The sequence below is a fragment of the Nelumbo lutea genome, chromosome 1, assembly GCF_056320005.1.
Source record: "Nelumbo lutea isolate HS-2025 chromosome 1, American lotus-T2T, whole genome shotgun sequence".
Classification (NCBI taxonomy): domain Eukaryota; kingdom Viridiplantae; phylum Streptophyta; class Magnoliopsida; order Proteales; family Nelumbonaceae; genus Nelumbo; species Nelumbo lutea.
This window is the reverse complement of record NC_142684.1, coordinates 110,948,954-110,971,649: the sequence shown is the minus strand read 5'-3', so window position 1 is coordinate 110,971,649 and position 22,696 is coordinate 110,948,954. Positions and strand designations below refer to the sequence as shown.

At 39.9% G+C, this 22,696-nt stretch overlaps 1 protein-coding gene across 2 annotated transcripts; it reads right to left on the bottom strand.

Annotated features, from left to right (window-relative positions):
- Positions 1–16,163: 16,163 nt before the first annotated feature.
- Positions 16,164–21,881, bottom strand: LOC148876792 (TPR repeat-containing thioredoxin TTL1-like). Of its 2 annotated transcripts, XR_016107341.1 has the most exons (8): positions 20,337–21,875; positions 20,023–20,218; positions 19,734–19,906; positions 19,029–19,362; positions 18,578–18,782; positions 17,443–17,564; positions 17,218–17,318; positions 16,164–16,688 (listed from the first exon to the last, which is right to left on the bottom strand). XR_016107341.1 is itself a non-coding variant. In XM_088970346.1 (7 exons), exons 1-7 carry the CDS (start codon positions 21,338–21,340, stop codon positions 16,536–16,538), a joined length of 2,166 nt encoding a protein of 721 aa, XP_088826472.1. In that variant the 5' UTR covers positions 21,341–21,881; the 3' UTR covers positions 16,164–16,535. The 2 variants fall into 2 exon arrangements, 1 of the variants encoding a protein (XP_088826472.1); XM_088970346.1 differs by lacking the exon at positions 17,443–17,564 and having other exon boundaries at positions 20,337–21,881.
- Positions 21,882–22,696: the final 815 nt, after the last annotated feature.

Sequence of the window (22,696 nt, the reverse complement as noted above, 5' to 3'; positions counted from 1 at the left end):
TGCATATGATAGGGAGATTCATATGATGAAATCTTTAAAGGCCTTCCATCATTAGCATGAAGATGGGTCGTTCAGTAATGAGGAAACACACTATAAAATTGGGTTATCCATTTGCTTCTTGATCTGTTGGAATGTTTCATAAGATGATAGGGGCATCATAGACCGATGTGGGAGGGGACTATCCTAAAATGGAAGACTCTCTCATGGTACCTTGGCGTTCACAAATATGATGGGTGAGCACTCACTGGACAAAAATGTTTAACATAAAATGGCAATGGACCTTATTTGATAGAGGCCAAAGGGAAAGCTTATACGATGAGTGGATATGATCATTCACAGAAAGGTGGTGGGGTTATGTAACTGAAACAGTTGGCTCCATGCAATCTATGTGATTTTTCATTTTTCCAGAGACATAATTCGTAGTCTCTGTCACTGAGATAGAAGAAAAATCTCAGATAAACAAATGGAAATTGAACATAGATTAAAAGCCATATCTATGTAGATAACATGAATCAAATTAGGTTGTGGACTAATATTTGCTTTTTACCAGAAATGGCAAACGGACAATTCGTTAAGCTGTTAGACGACAACAAACTTAAGGGCCCAAACTATGCTGACTAGTACCGTAATCTTATGCTGGTCCTGAACTCTGAAAAACTAGACAAAGTAGCTAAGAATCCTGCCCCAGAGCATCCGAGTGATAAGGCTTCTAAGGCCCGAAGGAGGGACTACCATGAATGGGAAGAGAAGAATTCCCTAGCCCGCTGCTATATCATTGCTTCCTTGGACAATCCGATGCAGCGACAGTTCGATCAGATGGAATTGTCCAAGGATATATTTGATAGTCCGAGGACAATGTACGAAGAGCATAACCGTTCTACTCGGTAGAAGGTCTTGAAACAGTTCATGACCGCGTAGATGTCCAAGAACCAACAGGTTCATGACCATTGTCTTCGGATGATGGGTTACATCAATGAACTTGAGGCTCTTGGATCCGGGCTTGACCATGTCACAAAGGTAGATGCCATCCTGAATTCTCTACCTCCTTCCTTTAATCAGTTCATCATTTACTACAACATGAACAAACTAAATGTCAGTATCCAGGAACTCAGCAATATGTTGCAAAGAACCAAAGAATTGATTAAGAAGGATAGGCCTTTTGCCATGCTTGTTGAAGCAGGAAAATCAGGCAAGAAAAAAAGGAAAGCAAAGAGAAAGCCTCAGAAGAAAGCTACCAAGTCTAAAAAGCAAAAGAAAGATAGGGCTTTAGATGCTTATCACTTCTGCAAGTAGACTGGCCACTGGAAGAGGAACTATCCTTAGTATCTGGAATCCAAGAAACAAGGTAATTTTGAATCTTGTATCATAGACCAATTTGTTGGTAACTTCTACTTCCTGGTGTATTGACTCCGGGGCTTCGACTCATGCGTGTAACTCACTGCAAGGGTTCAAGATAAGCAAAAGACTGAGTGACGGAGAAATAACTCTTTACTTGGGGACTTCTGCAAGTGTTGAAGCAATGGCTATAGGAACCGCAGAGTTAATTTTCAAAGAATGAAATATTGTACTAAAAGATTGTCTTTATGTATAGAATTTGAGAAGAATTTTGATTTCTGTTTCAAAACTGTGTGCGGATGGATATTTTATTTTTTTTAGTAATATGATTACTATCAAAAGAAATAACAAATTCCTCGCATACGGAGAACTTGAGAATGGTTTCTATGTTCTTCATCCTTCTCTGGAAACTAACATAGCCAAAACTACATCGGATGACACCCCTAAGAAAAGAACCTGTGGTACAGTTAATCCCACGTGTCTGTGGCATTACCGACTTGGCCATATTAATATAGATTGTATCACAAGGTTGGTAAAGTATGGTCCTTTGGATTTTCTAACTGTAGAAGACCTTCCAACTTGCAAATCTTGCCTTCAGGGTAAGATGACAAACGACCATTTAATGGTAAGCCTGAAAGATGTACAGGCACGCTTGACCTTATCCATACTGATGTATGTGGTCCCATGAGTGTTAGGACTCGTAACCAACACGTGTATTTTATTACACTCACCGATGATTATTCTCGGTATGGTTACGTGTACCTAATGAGATACAAGTCTGAATTATTTGAAAAGTTCAAATAGTTCTGACAAGAGGTCGATAAACAGTTAGGGAGAAAAATTAAGACCTTTCAATCGGATCGAGGTGCGAGTATCTCTCTAGCGAATTCAGGGACTACTTAAAGGTCAACGGGATAGTATCACAGCTAGCTCCTCCTTCTACCCCACAAATAAATGGTGTGTCAAAGAGGAGGAACAAGACTTTATTGGATATGATCCGGTCACTTCTCGTATACTCAGAGTTGCTCACATCCTTTTGGGGTTTTGCATTGGAGACTGCGATATACGTGCTAAACCGGGTTCCAACCAAATCAGTTCCGAAGGCTCCCTATGAGCTTTGGACCGAAAAGAAACCAAGTGTGAGACACTTGAAGATTTGGGGTTGTCTGGCACATGTTAAAAGAATGAGTGTGAACAAATTAGAATCCAAGACCAGTCGTTGCCTATTCGTAGGCTACCCCAAGGGCTTTGTGGGTTACCTATTTTATGACCTAGGAGAACAGAAGGTGTTCTGTAGCTGAAATGCCCATTTCTTAGAGGATGATTACATCCAGAACAATCATCGTCAAGAAGTTGTTCTTGATGAGGAGAGCTCAGGGTCAGTGAGAGATGTCCCACAAGTTCCAGGTAATGACCAACCTAGAAGATCTATCCGGGTTTCCAGGCCTCCAATTCATTTCGGCTATGACCAGGATAGTTACCTGGTGGAAGCTACGACCAGTGAGGAGGATCCCGTGACTTATACGGAAGCTATGTTGGATATAGATTCTTTGAAGTGGGTAGATGCCATGAGAGTTGAGATGGACTTGATGGAGAACAATGGAGTCTGGACTTTAGTAGATCCACCCCCTGGGGTAAAAGCAATTGGTTGCAAATGGATCTATAAGAGGAAGAAGGGCCCCGATGGTAAGGTTGAGACCTACAAGGCTCGTCTTGTGGCGAAAGGGTACACTCAGAAAGAGGGCATCGATTATGAGGAAACCTTTTCACCGATGGCCATGCTTAAATACATTAGGATCCTGCTAGCTGTAGCAGCATACCATGATTATGAGATTTGGCAAATGGATGTTAAATCTACATTCCTGAATGAAGATCTTAGTGAAGATATCTACATGCAGCAACCACAAGGTTTCATAGCTGCAGGTCAGGAACACATGGTATGTAAATTAAATAGATCCATATATGGACTTAAGCAAGCTTCTAGGAGTTGGAACATCCGGTTTGACTCTACTATAAAAAAGTTTGACTTTGAGCAGAACCTGGATGAGCCTTGTGTTTACAAGAAATCCAATGGTGAAAAGATTACTTTCCTGGTTCTGTATGTAGATGACATTCTACTCATTGGGAATGATGTAGGAATGTTGACTACGCTGAAAGTGTGGCTTTCACAGCAATTCTCCATGAAAGATCTTGGAGGAGCCTCCTATATACTGGGTATTCGACTCTATAGAGATAGATCGAAGAGGATAATAGGATTATCCCAATTTGCTTACATTGACAAGATAATCAAGAGATACAGCATGGAGAACTCCAAGAAAGGAAATGTTCCTTTTAGGCATGGAGTCACTCTCTCAAAGGGCATGTCTACCAAGACTCCCGAGGAGATTGAGGGCATGAAGGACGTTCCCTATGACTCAGCCGTAGGGAGCATCATGTATGTCATGTTGTGCACTCGTCCTGACATTGCTCAGGCAGTGAGTGTGGTAAGTAGATTCCAGGCCAACCCAGGGTAGGAGCATTGGACTGCTGTGAAAAACATACTCAAGTACCTTCGAAGAACAAAAGAGTTTTGTCTGGTATTCGATGGTAGTTCACTACAAATCTAGGGGTATACTGATGCTGATTTCCAATCAGATCCAGATAATAGAAAGTCTACATCTAGGTATGTTTTCACGATAGGATCGTGTGCTGTTTGCTAGAAAAGTAGCGAACAGGGGTCCACGGCGGATTCCACAACCGAAACTGAATACATTGCCGCAAGTGAAGTTGCCAAAGAAGTCGTATGGATGAAGAAGTTCATTCATGAATTGGGAGTAGTTCCATCCATCACCCATTCCACTGTTGTGTGACAACACTGGAGCTATCGCTCAGGCTAAGAAGCCACGAGCCCACTTGAAGTCAAAGCACATAGAGAGGAAGTACCATGTACTACGGGAGATAGTTGGAAGAGGGGATGTCCTGATTCAAAAGGTAGCATCAACGGAGAATGTAGTAGACCCATTAACTAAGCCACTAACACAGAAAGTGTTTGAGAAACACATGGAAAGTATGGAACTCCGGCTCATACTAGATTGAACCTAAGTGCAAGTGGGAGTTGTTAGATAGTGTATGCCCTTAGCTCTAATCAGAATGATGTACATTATGACATTTATTGTAAATGAATAAAGTGCATATTTGATTCATGTTATTATGGTTGTTTCTGTGTAATACCCTTAAACTGGACACATATGAGACTCGTGTTAGTTTAGAATCTTCACAGTCGTTGGATAAATCTAGGGAGATTTATCCTGCTAAGGCTGACACTGATGTGCCACCAAGTTGGTTGGGGTAGCTTGTCTCAGCTGCTAGAGTGAGACCTAAAGTACTTGCAATGTGGGTTTCTTGAAACCCTGAACCGGACCAGAATTCCAGTATTGCACTGGACCTTGGAGATTGATGGGCAAAACTGGAATGTTACACCTGACCCCTAGACTTGATTATGATACTACACTAGGTGTCGGATTGGGCTGCTTTTGATATGCCAATCAGTGAGATCCTTAGAGGGGGTCAAAACCTAGGTATGTTGGGACAGTTTGAGAATTCATTTGAGTGGGTGATCATAGTGACAGGATCAACCCCTTTCTCAGACAAAATGAATGATTGGGGATGCACTCTCTCTGATGGAAACCAAAGCTGTCGGCAACCGATTTCAATCGTTGAAATTTGTTTTTGCAAAATATATTTATATAAAGATATACATATATATTACGATTTCAAAATGTTTGCAAAAGGTTTTAATTCCCGAGATCCATGTGAGTAGAGAGTGCAACATTGTTCCTTGTAGCTGAGGGAGAGGTCCTCTCTTGTCGGGCGGTGTTTGATCATTATCGACTGAGAGGTTAAGTGTAAGACTATTGAGGATAATACCTGATGGGCTAATCTTGCATTTGCCCACAATCCTTGGGTTTTTATAAGGTGGCTTGACCCAGGGACCACTTAGTGTAAGTGTTCGCCCATTAAGAGCCCATGGTGATGGGCTCAGGGGTTCACTGTTTCCTACAGTGAATTCGGCCAAGCCTTATAATAGAAGATGGGATGAACCCATGTGGCTGATGTGTATATCAATGTTTGGGTCCCACGCCATACAAGGATACTCAACTGGGCAGTAGTTTGGAGGAAAAGTGAGCACATGGACTTAATGGGCCTAAAGCCCAAATCGAACTGGTTTAATTTGATTAATTAAAGAGGGGTGATTCTAGGATTTAGATTAGCAGATAGGATAGAGAGTTATCCCTTTACACTCAAAGAGTCCAGATCCAAATAATGATTTGGACTAGGAAACTCCTAATAACATTAGGAGGGCTGATCTTTATCTACAGATAAGATAAGGGTCTATCCTTATCTCTTAAAGGCAAATCCAAATAAGATTTGGATTATGAAACTCCTAATGGGATTAGGAGGAGTTTTCTTTTAGGCTATAAATAGAGGAGGGTGAACCCTAGTTCATCCTACAAGATTACAGATTCAAGGGAGAAGACAACTCCAATTAGACTGACACCATTTTCTGCTCTTGTCGCCTTCTATTGCTGCCGCCATAGCCAGTTTGTTATCCACCTGTAGGAGCGGTCAAGAAGCGTTCTTGTTATCAGTTTTTGGTGAAAAACTGATCTGAAGTCGTGCTCATTCACCCACCATCGAATTCTTGCTGAAGAGTTTGGTTATTGCTGAAGAACCACTTGTTGATTCTGTCACCTTCGTTGGGAGTTACTACTACTCTGTATCAGGTACATCCCTCTCCTACCTTTGGTTTCACATCTGGTCTGGTTTAGGGTTCAAGACTGATCATTGAAAATACAGTTTTCTAAAACAGGGAATGTGATTCCCATATGGGAGAGATATAAATTTTTGAAATTTTGCCCTACCTTCCTGCAGGGTTCGGCTATCCATATGATGGATCTCTCATCCCTTCATTCTAGTGCAAGTGAAGGAGACAAAACAGATTCTCTAGGGGATGTGCATGGCTGAAATAAATCAGGTGATGCCGTTGAGGGTAATAAAGAGCCTGGTGGATCAATGGAATGTGTAGTAGGAGTAGCAGTACATAATAGTAGTTGAGCACGACACTGAAGGGATATAACTGACCATAGGAGGTGGTCCAAGAGAAAACCATGTACCTGAAGGAGGCGAAGACTATTGTTTGGGCACATGAGCTTCAAATGGAAACACATATTCATCAAATAGGACATGTCAAGATGTAAATACATGTTGAGAGGGAAAATGTAAGCATTGATACCCTTTATAGTTATCATAGTATCCCAAGAACAAGCAAGCCGATGAATGAAAGTCAAGTTTATTACGAGCACAGGGCTGAAGAGATGGAAAGCATAAACACCCAAAAACCTTTAAGAACTCATAATCTGGATTACATTTGAACAACAACTCAAATGGTGATTGCATATTGAGCGTCGGTGTTGGAAGTCTATTAGCCAAAAAAACTGCTACATGAAAGGTCCCCCACCAATAATCCTAAAGCATTCAGGAATTTGCTAATAATGTCAATCCTATTTCAACAATTTGGTGATGGCATCTTTTAACCATCCCATTTTGCTCTTGTGTGTGTGGACATGAGAGTCGACGAGAGATGCCACATTGCTCAAGGTAAGGTTGAAACATTTTGAATTCTCCCCCACCATTAGTTTGAAGACATGTAATTTTAGCATTGAAGAGATTTTTTTCAACTTGTTATTTAAGTTTGATGAATGTAGAAAGATCATCAAAATTGTTAACAAGAGGAAAAATCCACTAATATTTGCAAAAGCCATCGACAAAAATAATATAGTATCTGAATCCATTTAATAGAGTCCATAGGAGAAGTCCCCATACATCATTAAAAATAAGTTCAAGTGGAGACATATATTTAGTGGAATTGGAAGTGGTAGTTTATGCGACTTTCCAAGAAGACAAGAATGACAAAATGCCATCTGTTTATTAGAAGACAGAGAAAGATTATTGGAGGTGACTACATATTGAACCAGCCTTGCAGTGGTATGCCTAAGCCTTTCATGCTAGTGGTCAATAGAAGTCTGCACTCCAAGGAATGTAGTGGGAGGAGGGACATTAACTCCACTTGAAATCCCTTGTAACTCATACAAGCCATGTTTACTATGATCTTGAAGTAACACTCTACCTGTCTCCCAATCCTTCAAAAAGAATTCACTGGGGTGAAATTCAAAGAAGCAATTGTTGTCCTTAGAAAATTTTGCCACATAAAGTAAATTCTTAGTAATGTTGGGAACATGGAGTATGTCTTTCAAAACAAAAAAATTATCAAAAGCATGTAATGTGGAAGTACCAGTGTGTGCAATAGACAAACCTTCTCCATTTCCGATAGTTATCTAATCTGGCCTAGTATATTCAGATTGAAGATGAAGATTTGCCAAGTCTACAATCATATGGTCGCTTGCACCCAAATTTGTGTACCAACTACTATCAATGACTGGACTAGTTGTAGTAGTGTATGCAGAAGGAGATGAATCCATGTGAAATTTCTTATCAAAATGATCCATGCACGTATAAGTTGTATGATCTAATTTTTGACATATTTGGCACCTAACCCCTTAATAGGGATTAGGTTTCTTACCTTTCTGGTGACCAGGCTTTGGCTTAAACTTGTAGCCATTTGTTTTGAATGATTGAGGCTGCTTCTAAACTACAACATTGGCCTAGGGAGACATGGGATCAAACAAAATTCTAGTGTGTTGCATTCAAATCTCATGATTAAGAAGAATAGCATGTATGTCATCAAATGATAGATCTTCTCCCTTCAGCAAGATAATGGTGACAAGAAATTCATAGTTTGGGTCAAGACCTCCTAACACAAATTGAATTAATTCAGAGTCTATGATTACTTCACCAATAGAAGTCAGGCTTTCAGAGATCAAATGAGCCTTTTCTAAATAATCAACCATTGACTGATCCATTTTCTTCAAATGGGTTAGTTCAAACCTGGGCTGCATCACACAAGCTTTAGATTTTTAAGCAAACAGACTTGACCTGGGCCAAAACTCCATTTAAGAGGGAAGAAAGGATCCAACTAAGAAGCAATTGGTCCTATTGTTCCCATAGAGCAAAATTAGGATTCACAATAGAAATACCATCCTTCTCAATGGTCTTGGGTGGGCATTGGATAGTACCATTCACATAGCCCATAGCTTTGAAACCTTTGAGAGAAGCCACAAAATGAGATTTCCACAATAAGTAGTTCATCGATTTAGTTTGATTTAGATTAAATGACTTATTCTAGCTGGAATATTCAGGTTCACGATGGTGATGACACCAGCTTCAGCAACGCATGAGTTTGCAAATGCTGTTGACATGATTGAGTTAGCAAGAGTCCAACTTGCACTCTGATACCATGAAATAGAACATCGAAATTGGTAATATCACCTTGATGACATTGGTGAGTTCAGACTTGTATTTATATTGTGTATCTTAAGAGTTCTACATGTACAAGAGTCCTCACTATATTGGTGTATAATACAAGATAAGCATACAATAAGAAAAGACGAGCGGGGGATTAAGACAGGATAGAGTTTGACAAATGTATGACTCTATCACTTGAACCACTTCAACCGTTATTAGCTGTATAAAAAATGATTCTTTAGCATCGAAATTGGCCTTTTTACAAAATTTATGGGTTATTAGAGTTAAAAATCTCTCCCTTTCTCTCCCTCCCTCTCTCTCTCTCCAATGAATTGCGAAATGATAGTAAGACAACAGCCCATCTACACATACACTGCCACAAGAGATGGTAGGGCCTTGTCTGTAGCTTTTTCTACTTACAACCATAGCTTCTAGGCTTCTAGCTATGATATAATGCCATAATTACATGTATTGAATTACTGATAGTTGTTATATAATTATATTATATGCTATAGTACTAAATGTTTTAATGGAAAATATATATCTTTAAGAGATAATCTAAAACTGACTTTTCTCTCTCCCTCTCTCTTTTTAGTTGCACAAGCCAAATGATTAAATTATTCAACCTGTGACTTAGTGATGAAAACGATTCTATATATGTTATTCCAAAGTCTGGTGACATTACCTTGACCTCAAGCACTTAAGACCTTTGATGATAAAGGAAGTGTCAGTTGTTTTTGGGGTGGCCTAGTGGGGGATGCCTTCTTCATAAAACCCAAAAATTTTCTTGAAAACCTCAGTGTGTGAAACACTACAATTCCTTTATTGAACCGTCCAATGTACTCTAGTTGGACCACGTTGGGAACTGAGACAATTTACAAGATGCCCTTAGGATTTCTTCTCTGCCTATTTCGTTTGCATAGTAAAACATTTAAACCTCCTATGAGATTCACATGGAACCAGAAACATATATCACCTTAGTTGAACCAAAACAATTTCATCATCTCCGGTAAATCAATTACAATACTCAGGTGCCAGATAGATCATAAAACTCATGTTCTTATTTTTTATGATTGATGATGGACAATGTCAGAAAAAAATAGTCATGGCGGTAGCTTTATCCTACATGATATGGAGTGGTAATTTTCAGAATGGATCATTTTGCGCCTAACACAGTGAACTCTTTATGTTTTTTGTATTAAATATGAAACATATTTACATATTTATAGTGTAAGTCGTTTGGTTGGGATCTTGGATCCTGTACAACCGTTTGCCAGGTCAGTTGGTTGGTTTCTAACCACCTAATTGCCGTGTGCCCCCCCGTGATATGCCCAACTTGGATAAGAGAAAATGGAAGCACCGAGAGCTTTGGACAGGTCATCTAGCTGGGATTTAGTAGAAAGGTGTCAAAGTTGAATGGTCTTCTTCCGTACATGTTCCCATACAAAATGATAGTTTATATCGGTGTGTTTCATTCATTCATGAAACACTGGGTTAGTGGCTATGTGTATAGCCACTTGACTATCACATAAGAGTTGAATAGGTTGTTCTAATGAGAGTGTGGTCACGAAGAACATGTAGTAGCTAGATCAACTTGCTTGTAGACATTACCATTGCCCGATATTCGGCTTCAACAGATGAATGGAAGACTGTTGATTGTTTCTTAGTCTTTCATGAGAGAACAGATGATCACAACATAGTAACATATCCAATTATGGAGCAATGCGTTAAAGGACATGTGGCCCAATCTAAATCACAATAAGCATGAAGTGACATAGCTGAGGAAGAAAAGAAGATGCCTTGTGCTAGATCAGCTTTGATATATCAAACTATCCTTTTTGTAGCCTGCATGTGTTCCTCTCATGGGGTATGTAGGAATTGTGAGAGCATATGAACTGGAAAGCTGAGTTCAGGTCGTGTAATGGTCAAGTACATAAGGTGGCCCACTAATCTTCTGCATTGTGAAGGATCTACTAGTAATGGGCTATCCATATCCACAAACTGTTGTTGTTGTTCCATGGGATGAGATATTGTGTTTGCCTCAAGCATTCCAGTCTCAGTAATGATATCCAAGGCATATTTATACTGGCAAACAGAAATGCCTGAGTCTGTCCTATTGATTTTCAGGCCCAAAAAATACCGAAGTGGGCTCAAATCCTTGAGATGAAAGCATTCATTAAGGTGGCTTTGAGGGCAGCAATTTGAATTGGGTCGTCTCCCACAATGACCAAGTCATCAACATAGACAAGAACAGCCATGAAGGAGTCAGATTGTGTAGATGTGGAAAGAGAGTAATCTGCCACAGACCGAGTAAATCCAAATTTACGAAGAGCATCAACAAACTTTTCAAACCAGTGACGGGATGCTTGTTTAAGGCCATAAAAAGATTTTTGAAGTTTACATACTTTGTTCTTTACATATTTAGGAAACCTAGGGAAATGAACATATATACTTCTTTTGTCAAGTCACCATGTGAGAAGGCATTATTGACATCTAATTGATGTAATGCTCATCCTTTAATAGTAGCAAGAGCCAACAAGCAGCGGAATGTTGTTAATTTTGCAATAAGTGCATCTACATCATGATAGTCGTGACATTCAGTTTAGGTATAACCCTTGGCTACAAAATGAGCTTTATATCACTCAATTGTGCCATGTACCTGTTGTCTTAATTTGTAAACCCATTTGGATCTGATGGGCTTCTTGCCAAGAGGAAGATCAACAATTGTCCATGTATGGTTATATTCTAGTGCAACAATTTCATCATCCATTACTTTACACCAATTGGTATCCTTGACAGCTTGGAAATAAGATGTTGGTTCCAAGGCAAAGAAGATGTAGCATTCAGAGTAGTCAAGGAAGTAGGAATGTTGCAAATATAATCCTTCAGGTGCACAAGCTATCGTCTGCCAACATGAGTGTTATGGGCAGGACTGGTTTCAGGTGGATTTATGGTAGATATATATTTTGAACTTTCAATTAAGGGTTCTATGGGTTTCTCACCTGAATGTCCAATTGAATTATTGATGTCAGTGAGGGAGGTGCTAACAGGATCCATGATGCGGCCAGCATCAACAACATGATAGTGGGTTATTGGGACAATAAACGTATCATCATTTTGTAGTAAAGGAATGACAATGTCCGTTTTTTTTTGTCCAATGGTGTTATGTGTTGCTATTCAAAAGGGAATGTGTCTTCATAGAATAACACACCATGAGATGTAAAGAACTGGCCAGTTTCAAGGTTGTACACCATGTATCCCTTTTGACCATAAGGGTAAGCCACTCATATGCAACAAGAAGCTCATGGGGGCAAACTTGTCTTTCTTGGGAGGTTGTTCTTGAGCATAACATAAACACCCAAATGTGCAAAAATGTTCATGACTAGGAGGTTTGTCAAATAACATCTCATGAGTGATTTTCCTTGCAAGGGAATTGCATGTAAGTAGTTGATGATGTAGGTTGCAGTTAGAGTGCACTCTCCCCAAAATGATAACGTTAGGGAAGCTTGGAATCTCAATAATGTCATTTTGTTTAGGGGAATCAACACATGAACACTGATGCATGATATCATTATTCTTGAAATAGGATGCATGGGCCCGGATAGAAATTCTATACCATTGTCAGATCTTACTGCACAAACAATTGTATTAAATTGTGTATATACCATATTACTAAATGAGACAAAGAAAGAGTATGTGTCTAATTTGTGTTTCATGAGAAAGACCCAAGTTGCATAGTTGTAATCATCAACAATGGATAGGAAGAAACGAGCACCATCATGTGTTGAGTATGGTAGGAACCCCAAATATCACAACGAATCAGATTAAATGAAGCAGATGCTCGAGACACACATATTGGAAATGGACTACGAGTGTGCTTGGCCCGTTCACAAATGTCACAAACATGTTTTGGTGGAGTGGTATTGTAATCAAATAGAAGAGATAACTGCCTTGACAGGTAGTATCACCGTCTACATTAGTGATTGAGAGAGCTACAGAAGGATGTGTAGGCTGAAGGTAGTAGATTCCATTGGTCAGCATTCGTTTGCTAATCACAGTCATGAATGTTGGGTCCTGAATTACATATGAAGTAGGAAAGGAAATAATAGTGCAATGTAATTGTGTGGTGCGTTTGCTTATGAACAACAAGTTGAATCGAAAATCAGGAACGTATAGCACATCATGAATAAGAAATTTTGGGCTTATCATGACTAAGCCTTTATGAGTGGCAAACAAAATTGAACTATTTGACAAGTTTATTGATAAAGGAGAAAGCAACGGTTCATGATGAAGAAATAAAGATTTCATTGGGGCTATATCATCAGATGCCCCACTATCAAGAACCCAATTAGAAGAACCAACTGTTGCTAAAAAAGCCTTACTAGACATATTCAAAGCACAGATGGGTTGTATGTCAGTGTTAACTAAGTGAAGGAGTTGGTTATATTCATCAGGTGTAAGAGATATTGGTGAGGCTTGGGAAGGCTTGGGAAGGGCCACTAGTTGTACTAGTAGCAATCTGTAATCCACTAGTAGAGTCAACATTTGTCTTGGTTCCATGACCTAGCTTCAATTTTTTCCAACCTTCAAGATATCCAATCAATTCATAGCACTTATCCTCAAAGTCTAGGTTGAGAGTTGGAAGCTCGATCACTAGATCTGGAGATAGTTAGGGCAGCAACATCCAAAGGAGAGGTGGTCTTTTGATACATCAGAATTTGATGTTTCTCATCTTGAACTATGAGCGCATAGGCTCGATTAATGGTAGGAAGTGGATTTGTGGCCAGAATGGTGGATCTAACATTATTGAAAACATCATTCAAACCCACCAAGAATTGGACAATTGGTAGAGTCTGTCTGTCTGCCTCTCTCTCTCTCTCTCTCTTTCTCTCTCTCTCTCTCTCAATCTGCTATTATTTCTTTAACCACATTGCAATTAATCCCACAATCACAGTTAGGAATGGACAACAAATTATCCAGCTCATCCTAGAGACCTTTTAGCTTTGTGAAATTGGAAGCAACTAGGAGATCTCCTTGGTTTAGGTTGGAGAGATCTCACTTGAGTTGATTCTTGCAACTTATCCTTGAGAGAAGCATTCTTCAAGTTCTTTTCATATGTCTCTAGCTGATTCCATGTAGGCGACACTCTCGTGGAGCTCACAAGCCAAAGAGTTGAAGATTCATACTACCACCATGGAATTAACTTTGATCCATGCCCATTTTTCCATCGTAGATAGACTTGTCCTTTGTAGTGAACCATCCACGAGTCTGAATTTGCTTTTCGCCCTTAGAGCAATGTGCATCGCAAACTGCCAAATGAAGTAGTTGTCTACTATGAGTAGGCAAGAAACCAAAACAACTCCAAGGTTATCAAAGGGATGCAAATAATATAGATTGTCGAAAGTTGTCGCTATTTGCCAACGAAAAGGAAACCCAGCCAATGGGAAAGGGGAACTCACGCAGCGGGAAGGGACAAAGCAAATCTTGATTGTTGTCAAGTTTATGATACCATGGCAAACACGACCGAGCAAAAACAAAGTATCCAAAAACTCTTTATGTTTTCTGTATTAAATATGAAACAGATTTTCATATTTATAGAAGATGGGGATAGCCGGTGTAAGTCGGTTGGTTGGGATATTGGATCAACCTTGGATCTTTTACAACTGTCTTGCTAGGTCAGCTTGTTTGGTTCTAACCACCTAACCGTTGTGTGTCCACACTGATATTTTGAGTATTTTCTCTTAGAGTTTCAAGGAATCTCATCCATAGAAAAATGATGGAAAACCTAACTTTATTCTCCATATCATCTCCAATTTTAAAAATTAAAACTTGTTAAAATACCTTTAATTTCCAGATGCAAGAACTCTTTAATCAGGACACTTTATTTAAACTACTGATTAATTTTCTTCTTTAATAGCTGATGACCTGGTTGGTGGAGCTTGTTGTAACCTTGACGATTCAAATATGTGAAAAAGTCTAATTTCCCCCAAAAAAATCTCTAAACCGAAAATTAGCTTCATTCTCCATTTTCTTGATCTGACAACTCTATTGTTCCCATGAACAAAGATCTTGTTTCAGTTCAGCTACTGGGATTTGAGTTTCAGGATGGAAAAAGTAGTGAGAGATACCAATAAAGTGTGCTTTACCTATGAAATAATGGGATTTATTGTGTTTAGTTCTCCGGAGATGGAAAAAACGATCATGCTTTGATTCTCTGTGGAAATGGAGTTTTATAATAAATTTGCAGTAGATGGTCAAATGTGATTATTTTGAACCCATACAGGATAGGCAAGTAAAAACCCTAAGGGTGCTTTGTAAATAAAACCCGAGTGGATTCCTTTCAGTCTTCACAAAATTTGTCTTCACACTGTCATCCCAACAATTGCGGCCCTGCATTTGCATCATCTCCAGGTGAATGAAAAAAATAAAAGTGCAAAGATGTTCCAAATGCATGACTTTTAAGTGTTGTGAGAACAAATTTTGTGAGGATTGAATCCATCTCCTACTTCTACATTACAATGTTCTTTTTGGTCAATAATAGTCTTTCAAATATGTCATTTTATACTTCTATTTAACTAAACCAGCAGTAAATAAGCTATTGCAAAGTAGAGGGAGTATTTTAGTAAAATGCAATCTCTAGAAAAATTCCTTATCAGTACCTTATACTTTGGCTCGAGTGACAATTTGGTCATTGCACATTAAAATGCAACGTACAATTCAATACCCGAACATTCAAAATGTGACAATCCAGTACCTGTCATTAACTGGTCCGTTAATCAGTCGTTAAGTGACAATTGAAAAGTCAAAAACGCTTTAAGAATGTCATCTAATTCTCTTTATCAACCATCCAAACATTGACAATAAAATGAACAGATCCAAATTCTAAATTCTTCTAAACACTCACCAATTTTTTTGAATAAAAGAGTCTAGGATTTGGGATTGTTTAGTTTTTTGTCAACATTTGGGTGGCTGATAAAGAGAATTAGATGGCATTCAAAAGGTATTTTTGATTTTTAAAATGTCACTTAGGATTGATTAGTGATAGGTACTGAAGTGTCACATTTTGAAAGTTTAGATACTGAATTATGAGATTTTAAAATTTGAGGACCAAATTATCATTCAAAATAAGTACAAATAGTGATTGGGAATTTTCCCTAAATCTTAATAATTATGTTAAACTATAAGAGGTGTCTATTAAAATGCAAATTATAGACAAATAAATGATCGGAGTCGACAGTTGACGTACACTATACCATCGGCAGTAGTACACATCATCATTATTGACTAATTACCCATTAGATTTATTTATTAATCTTAAGACGATTTAAGTATCTTCTCATCATAAAATAAAGAAGGGAAGAAAGGATTAATTTATGGGAAATAAAGAAAAGGGAAGATATTCCTAAGTGTGATTCTGAGGCATCTCCTTAAAAAACTCTTAAAAAAGCAGCCATGCACTTGCAGAATTATGTTCAAATACTCAACATGCATATAATTAAGACATAAAAAATAAATAATTAAGTAATTTGAACAAAATCCTCCTCCTCCTTCTCCATCGATCTTCTTCTTCTTGGGTTTAATCTAGTCTTCAAATGTGGCTTCCATTTCTAGTTTTCCACTTTTTGCACTTGGACTGCAATTCTGGCAGATGCTGTAGAGAGGTTTGATCACATGTTTCCTCTTGATTGCGTGGCCTTCCTTACTTTCGTCTTTATTAATTAATTATGTGCTGCCTCTGCATGCATATATGCAATATGTGTAGTGAAACCACAAATCTAAATCTAAATGGTTGTTCAAATTCAAGCGCTGTAAAATTTGATGCAATTCTCTAACAACTCAAGGTTGTTGCCAGGGATGTCTTTGACCCTTGACCCGTTCTTGTATATCTTGAAGCTTGGTACTGCACTCACGCCCTCTGATTTTTTCAAGTAAGGATGGTCCTCAACCTCTACCTGCAAATGCAACCGACATTTATTTTTGTTAATTAAAATTAGCTAATTAATCACATCTCTTTATTTATTTATTTATTATCTTATCTTAATTCACATGTAATTGCTATTGACCTCATCGGGTTGACATGTCATTCCTCCATCAACATTCAACACCATCGTCATGAGAATTGAGAAGCCCACACTGCATTCCTTCTCAATCCCCAATCTGGTGATGGTTGGGGATGTTTAAGTAGGTCCCACAACTTATCCGAGACCGAGTTGATTAATGGGTCTCTGTGTCTCATCTCACGCGCGTTGCGAGAGCACGACCACGACTGGGTCAGAATTCAGAAAAAGCTCACTGGTCTACAGCCCTAAACTGCTCCTATGTCTATGGTCTTGAGCGCTGACGCGCGAAAGCCGTTGCGCGGTAGCGCAGGTCCATTGGTCCCCTCTCCATCTTATTTCTTAACCCCTCCCCTTAACTAAACCAGCTTTTAAAAACTCCGGTTTCCACTCTCCAACGTTTGTTTGAGAGAGAGAGAGAGACCTTTAGGAAGTTGACAGATGGATATCTTTTGCACAGTTGCTGCATAAACTCAAATGCTGGCTTGTCGCTGGATTTGTTGCAGAAAAGCACGACCGACATTCCTGCAAAATAAAATATGATCATCGATTTTTCAGTAATTTGACCACCACATCACCTATACTTACCATGCTGTTACCTAAATTCTCGCACCAAAGCTGAAAAAGGGAAGAGAATATATTTTTTTACCTTCTTCTACTTCTACCACTGTGAAAGTGAAACAATCCACTGGCTCGGATACGTACCACCCACAACACAACCCACTGACTCGGCTCTCACGATTCATGACCCGTCGGATTTTTAATGTGGGCCTGGCAGTGAAATCCAATTTTCCGAATTTACTGACTGAGGTCGGAATCAGACTTGAAAATTAGGACAACGGGTTCAACGTAATAAACAATCCCATTATCTATTTGACACTGGGCAGTTCATACCACGGACGGACAGAGACTACTTATATCAAAATCTGACCCGATAAGGAAAGACGAAGAGATCCAATGGTTCTTCGGGGCGATTTGGCCCGACATATTAAAAAAAAGGGGATACGCGGATACAACTTGACTAAGATGATAGCTCAGTCTAACACGTCTAGTCTGTATCAGATCGAGCTCGGATATTCAACCACCTCGTGATAAGGTCACCTTGGGATGAGATCATCTCGGTACAAGATCACAACAGGATCACCTCTACCTCAAGGCACTTTGGCATTCAATCCAGTTCAGAACTAAAAACCATCAGCTCGGAGATACCGATTCAGACCACTATGTGATGATCCCGGAAATCCCTCCAACGGATTCCGAATCTCATGGGATCACACCGCGTAACGGCAAGCCTTATCTCCTCCCCGCCCGGTTCGGGCGGAATTGATAAGCGTTATTAGTTGATAACGTTATCTCCTAATTAAAGTGGAAATGGATTCCATCGTGACGAAGATCCCAGAACCAATTCGCAAAACCCGCGAGGATTCAACTATATTAAGACTCCAACCCCGATGGCTCAAGGTACGCGTGATTTTTCTGCTATCTACCTCTCTATATTTTCGAGGCTATTTCAACTCGTAACAACTTGCTAACTTAAGCATCGGAGTGACCTCGTCTGGTTAATCACCCCAGGTTCTCTGATCTTATTTTGCAGATCCGCTTAACTCCCCATCCGACTAGAAGCTATATCATCCTCCAGAAAGGATCAATCAGATCGTGCAAAATCACCTTTTGTGTGGTCAAAGATGCACCCATGACCCAACCAAACCAACCTGGGAACGTCTATTACTCACGTGCAAAATGTCGCAACATGAATAGTTAAATTAATAAATATTTTCGGTTACCAGGCGACGTAACGAAGTGTCTGAAACGCTCGTTGTTGGAGACGATGACCACGTCCTCACCAAACTTCATGTCTTTGACATCTTCACCGCGCTGCTTCTTGAGCTGCACCTGGGCCTCGAACAAAGCCCGGCCCACCGCTTCGTCTCCTGGCGTTTCTCTTATCAACGTCTCGTAATCTTGTATTGAGGCCTCCCAATGTTCCAGCTTTGTAATAATTAGTAAACAAAACAAAATTAATTATTTTCAGTTCAGCTTGACAGCTTAGCTTAGCTTATCCCCCGTCCGTAATGTCTCATACGCACGTTAGGCTCAGTTTGGAAGGAGTATAAATACAAATATGTACGTAGAGTGTAAAACCTTACACTTTGTATTATTTTGTATGTATTTGTATTGTACATTTCACTCCTTCCAAATTAACTGAGCCTCAGGTTGTTGGTTAGATACTCTTACCTTAGCATTACAGTCAGCTCTCCTTAATATGGCCTTGCTGTAAGAGGGGCGCACGTTTAACGCCTTTGTGCAATCGTCAACGGCTTTCTCGAATTGACCGAGTTTGGATCGACAGGCGGCTCGGTTACAAAGCAAGACCGAGTTGAACGGGTCGTACTCGAGTCCCTCACTGTACGCCATGGACGCCTCTAAGAATTTTGAGTCCTTGAAAAGGTTGTTACCCCTTGATCGGGCCGCGGCCACCGCTCTGGCCTTCTTCACCACCGCACTCACCTCGTTGTTACTCGAGTCGAGTCGAATCGCTCTCTGAGACTCAGCCACCGCGTCATCGAACCTGCCAAGTGCCAACCCATGTATTTATTAATTTAATTATATTTATTATATATATAGTAAAATAATTACAAATTAATCCCTAAATAAATAAAAATTAAGTATAAAAAACAAACTTATTTGTTTTCTTTCTACAGTTCTACTTCTAGAATGCCGTCTGACAGACTGAGCCACTTTTAAAAACTATAAAAGGAGGCAGTGTTCATTTTAAGTTTCAAGGTCAACAGCTAGGCCACGTCTCTCATATATGGTTCAGTTCAGAGTTCAGACAATAGAATCCGGCAGCACATAGATGATAAAGCTACGGAGCCTCCTTCCATTAAGTTTGTTGACTTTGTAAAACTTGTTACGTTGAGTATAGTTAAAGCAGCCAACCTGCCGACGGACATGTCAACCTGAGCTCGTATTAGCAATAGCTGAGCAGTGACGGAGGGGCCAAAGAACTTGGTGCAGGCCTCCATCTCAAACTCTGGTCCCTTGCTTAACGTGGCATCCGCGTCTTGGTGCCTACACAGTCTCAGCAACGCCTCTGCTTGCAACGCAAATACCTTTTTCTCCACAACAAACCAAACAACCACACAAAGATCCACCACGTAAGTTTACAAACCGCACACAAATTAACCTGACGATCGAGTTTACAAATGGACTAGTTTTGGTGATTGACCTGTGGAGCTGAATCGGCACCGGAGGATATGGTGCACTTAGTTTCCTTTAACAACATCTGCCAGTCCTTTAGCTTGCGAGCTTCGGCCAACTTGTTGAGATGGGTTTGAAGAACTTCGGCTTGAGCAATCTCGTTAGAGTTCGCTTCGGGTCCTGACTGTTTGTAGTGGTTCAAAGCTTTCTCTGCTTCTCCTAATCTATAAGACCAACATGTGAACGTGAATTAATGTAGTTAGAATATTAGTTTTCACCTATTCAAAGATCGATGTAGAGAGGGTAAGGCAGATAGCCTCTTGCAATTTACTAGCTAAGTACCTGAGATACAATGTTGCTAAACGGTGATGAGCCCGGTGATACGAAGGGTCGATTCTAATGGCTTCTCTGCACTCCAAAGCCGCCTCGATAAGCCGACCCATACCCGTCAATGCAGCACTCTTGTTGCTACGGTAAGAAGCCTTTTCTGGGTCGAGCGCAATGGCTCGATCATACAAGGCCAAGGCCTCTACGAATCTCCCCTTCTTAAACTCCTCGTTGCCCTGCAACTTCAATTCCTCGGGATCTAATCCCTTGGACAGAGTTCGACATAAGGGCTCTGCCTGCTCCTTTGGATGATGGGCCTCTGTCCTTACTATATTACCCATTCCAACGTTGCCGCCGTTAACATGTTTGGACGAAGTCTCCCTTGCAGTTTTAGGTAGGTAATCGAGGACGTCCATGGTGGAATCAGGAAGGTTATTTGAATTAGAATTGCCGCTTCCTGGCTGCCTCAAGTTACCTAAATGACCGAAGAGCATTACATTGCTTGAAGAAGCTCGAACAAGACCGCTACTTCCCTTGGTTTTCTGGTGATCGGTTATCATGCTATCGAGCTCGACGGAGATGCTAATGGCCTCCTTGGGTACCTTTCTGCCTTGGCCGACGCCTTGTGTTGGTGATACCTTGGTTATGGTTGCTGTTGTTGCCGATGTTTGGATTGAAGCCATGTTGGATGGGGCGTTTGTCGTGATTATTCCATCTGAAGGTTTTCTGGCTTGGTTCTGATGATGGGAAGATGGTACAGATTCTACGACAGGCTTGTCCGGTAGTTTCGACGGAGGTTCGGCCAAATTATTAGAGGAGCTGAGGAAGGTAGACTCATCGGAGTCTCCTCGTCTTCTCTTGGAACAAGTACTACCGTTCTTGTCGCTGGGTGGGGGGAGATCGCATGCACAGGCTGATCTTCTCGACCAGAAGCTCCGGCGTCGGAAGACTCCACTGTATAAGACCATAACACCACAGCCGGGTTTCTTTTCCGGCGAATACTCCGCCATTTCTGTCATGATAGATATCTCCCTTTCCTCTCTTTTTGGATGGTTCTAAAAACAGTGGCGTTTTATAGGAAATTCAAACATTATATGTAAAAAAAAGGGGGCCGGGGAGGGTCGAAAATACGAAAAAATCTAATTAAAAAATTGAATAAAATGACCAAAAACTGCCGGGAAAGCCCATGTCCTCGGCAGCTCTGTTAACATAGAAGGTAAAACAAAAAGTTGAACCATTTGAAGCTTTTCAACAGCAAAAAAGATAAAAAAAAAAAGAAGAAAAATTAATGGACCCCACTCAGAAATAAACGAAAATTAAAAGAAGAAGAAGAAGAGGAGGAAAAGAAAGGAGTTAGATTGCTTGAATCAGAAGAAGCCTACCCCAGGAGGTGTGTGCATATTTCATCCCACACAACCTCCTGGAGTGGCTGACAAGAAACCAACTATTCCTCCCTCTTCTTTAATTTTCTTTCCGCCTTGACGATGAGAAGGAAGGAGAGGAGAAAAAATAAACAAAGAAAAGAAAATAATGTTTTATTCAATACCAAAAAAAATTGTTGTTTATTGGAATGTGATTTGTGATTTTGTTGGGACAGGAGTGAGAGTAAGCGGCTGATACGGTCATTGAAAAAATTTGGATCTCTAGATTTTCAGCAAGAAAGCCAAAAAATTTGGGTCCGGATTTTGTTATTGTTATTGTTATTTTGACTTTTACAAGTAATTAAGAATCATTTGGGATCATCAAAAGTAAGCATCCCACGTAGGATTGCCAGCTGTACCATGGCTCTCTTTCTTTCTCTCTCTCATTGAAGCTGTGCAAGTGTGAGTTTGCTTTTTACCTTTTATTGCATTTACAGGTTTTACCGTGAAAGAGAGGATGGATGACAAAATTAATAGGAAAATTGAAGCGGAAGAATGAGGAATGACGTTGTGTGAGAAATTGGGGCATCGGGGTCGGGGGGCATATGTGGCGGTGCCGACCTGGCTTCATCTGGAACAGAATAACCGAATTGGGGTGGACTTTCCACAGGATTAATTGGCCGGCACTGAGGGATGATAATTGATAATGAGTACAGTTGGAAGTTGTGAGTTGTGATGATCGATAAGACAGAGAATAGTTTTGTTGTTGGGTCTCAGAAATTGATGAGAAGATGGTGTTACTGTTCGGGTTAGGATGGAACATGGAATATATGTATCATAATGATAGAAATTTATTCTTATTGGGGTCTCGAGGGCCTCACATCATGTATTGATAGAGGTGTAACTCGGGCAGTATATATATATATATATATATATATATAATATTAATAAAATAAATAAATGTCTTTAATTTTATTATACTATTTTATTTAATTATTGTATATATAAATAATT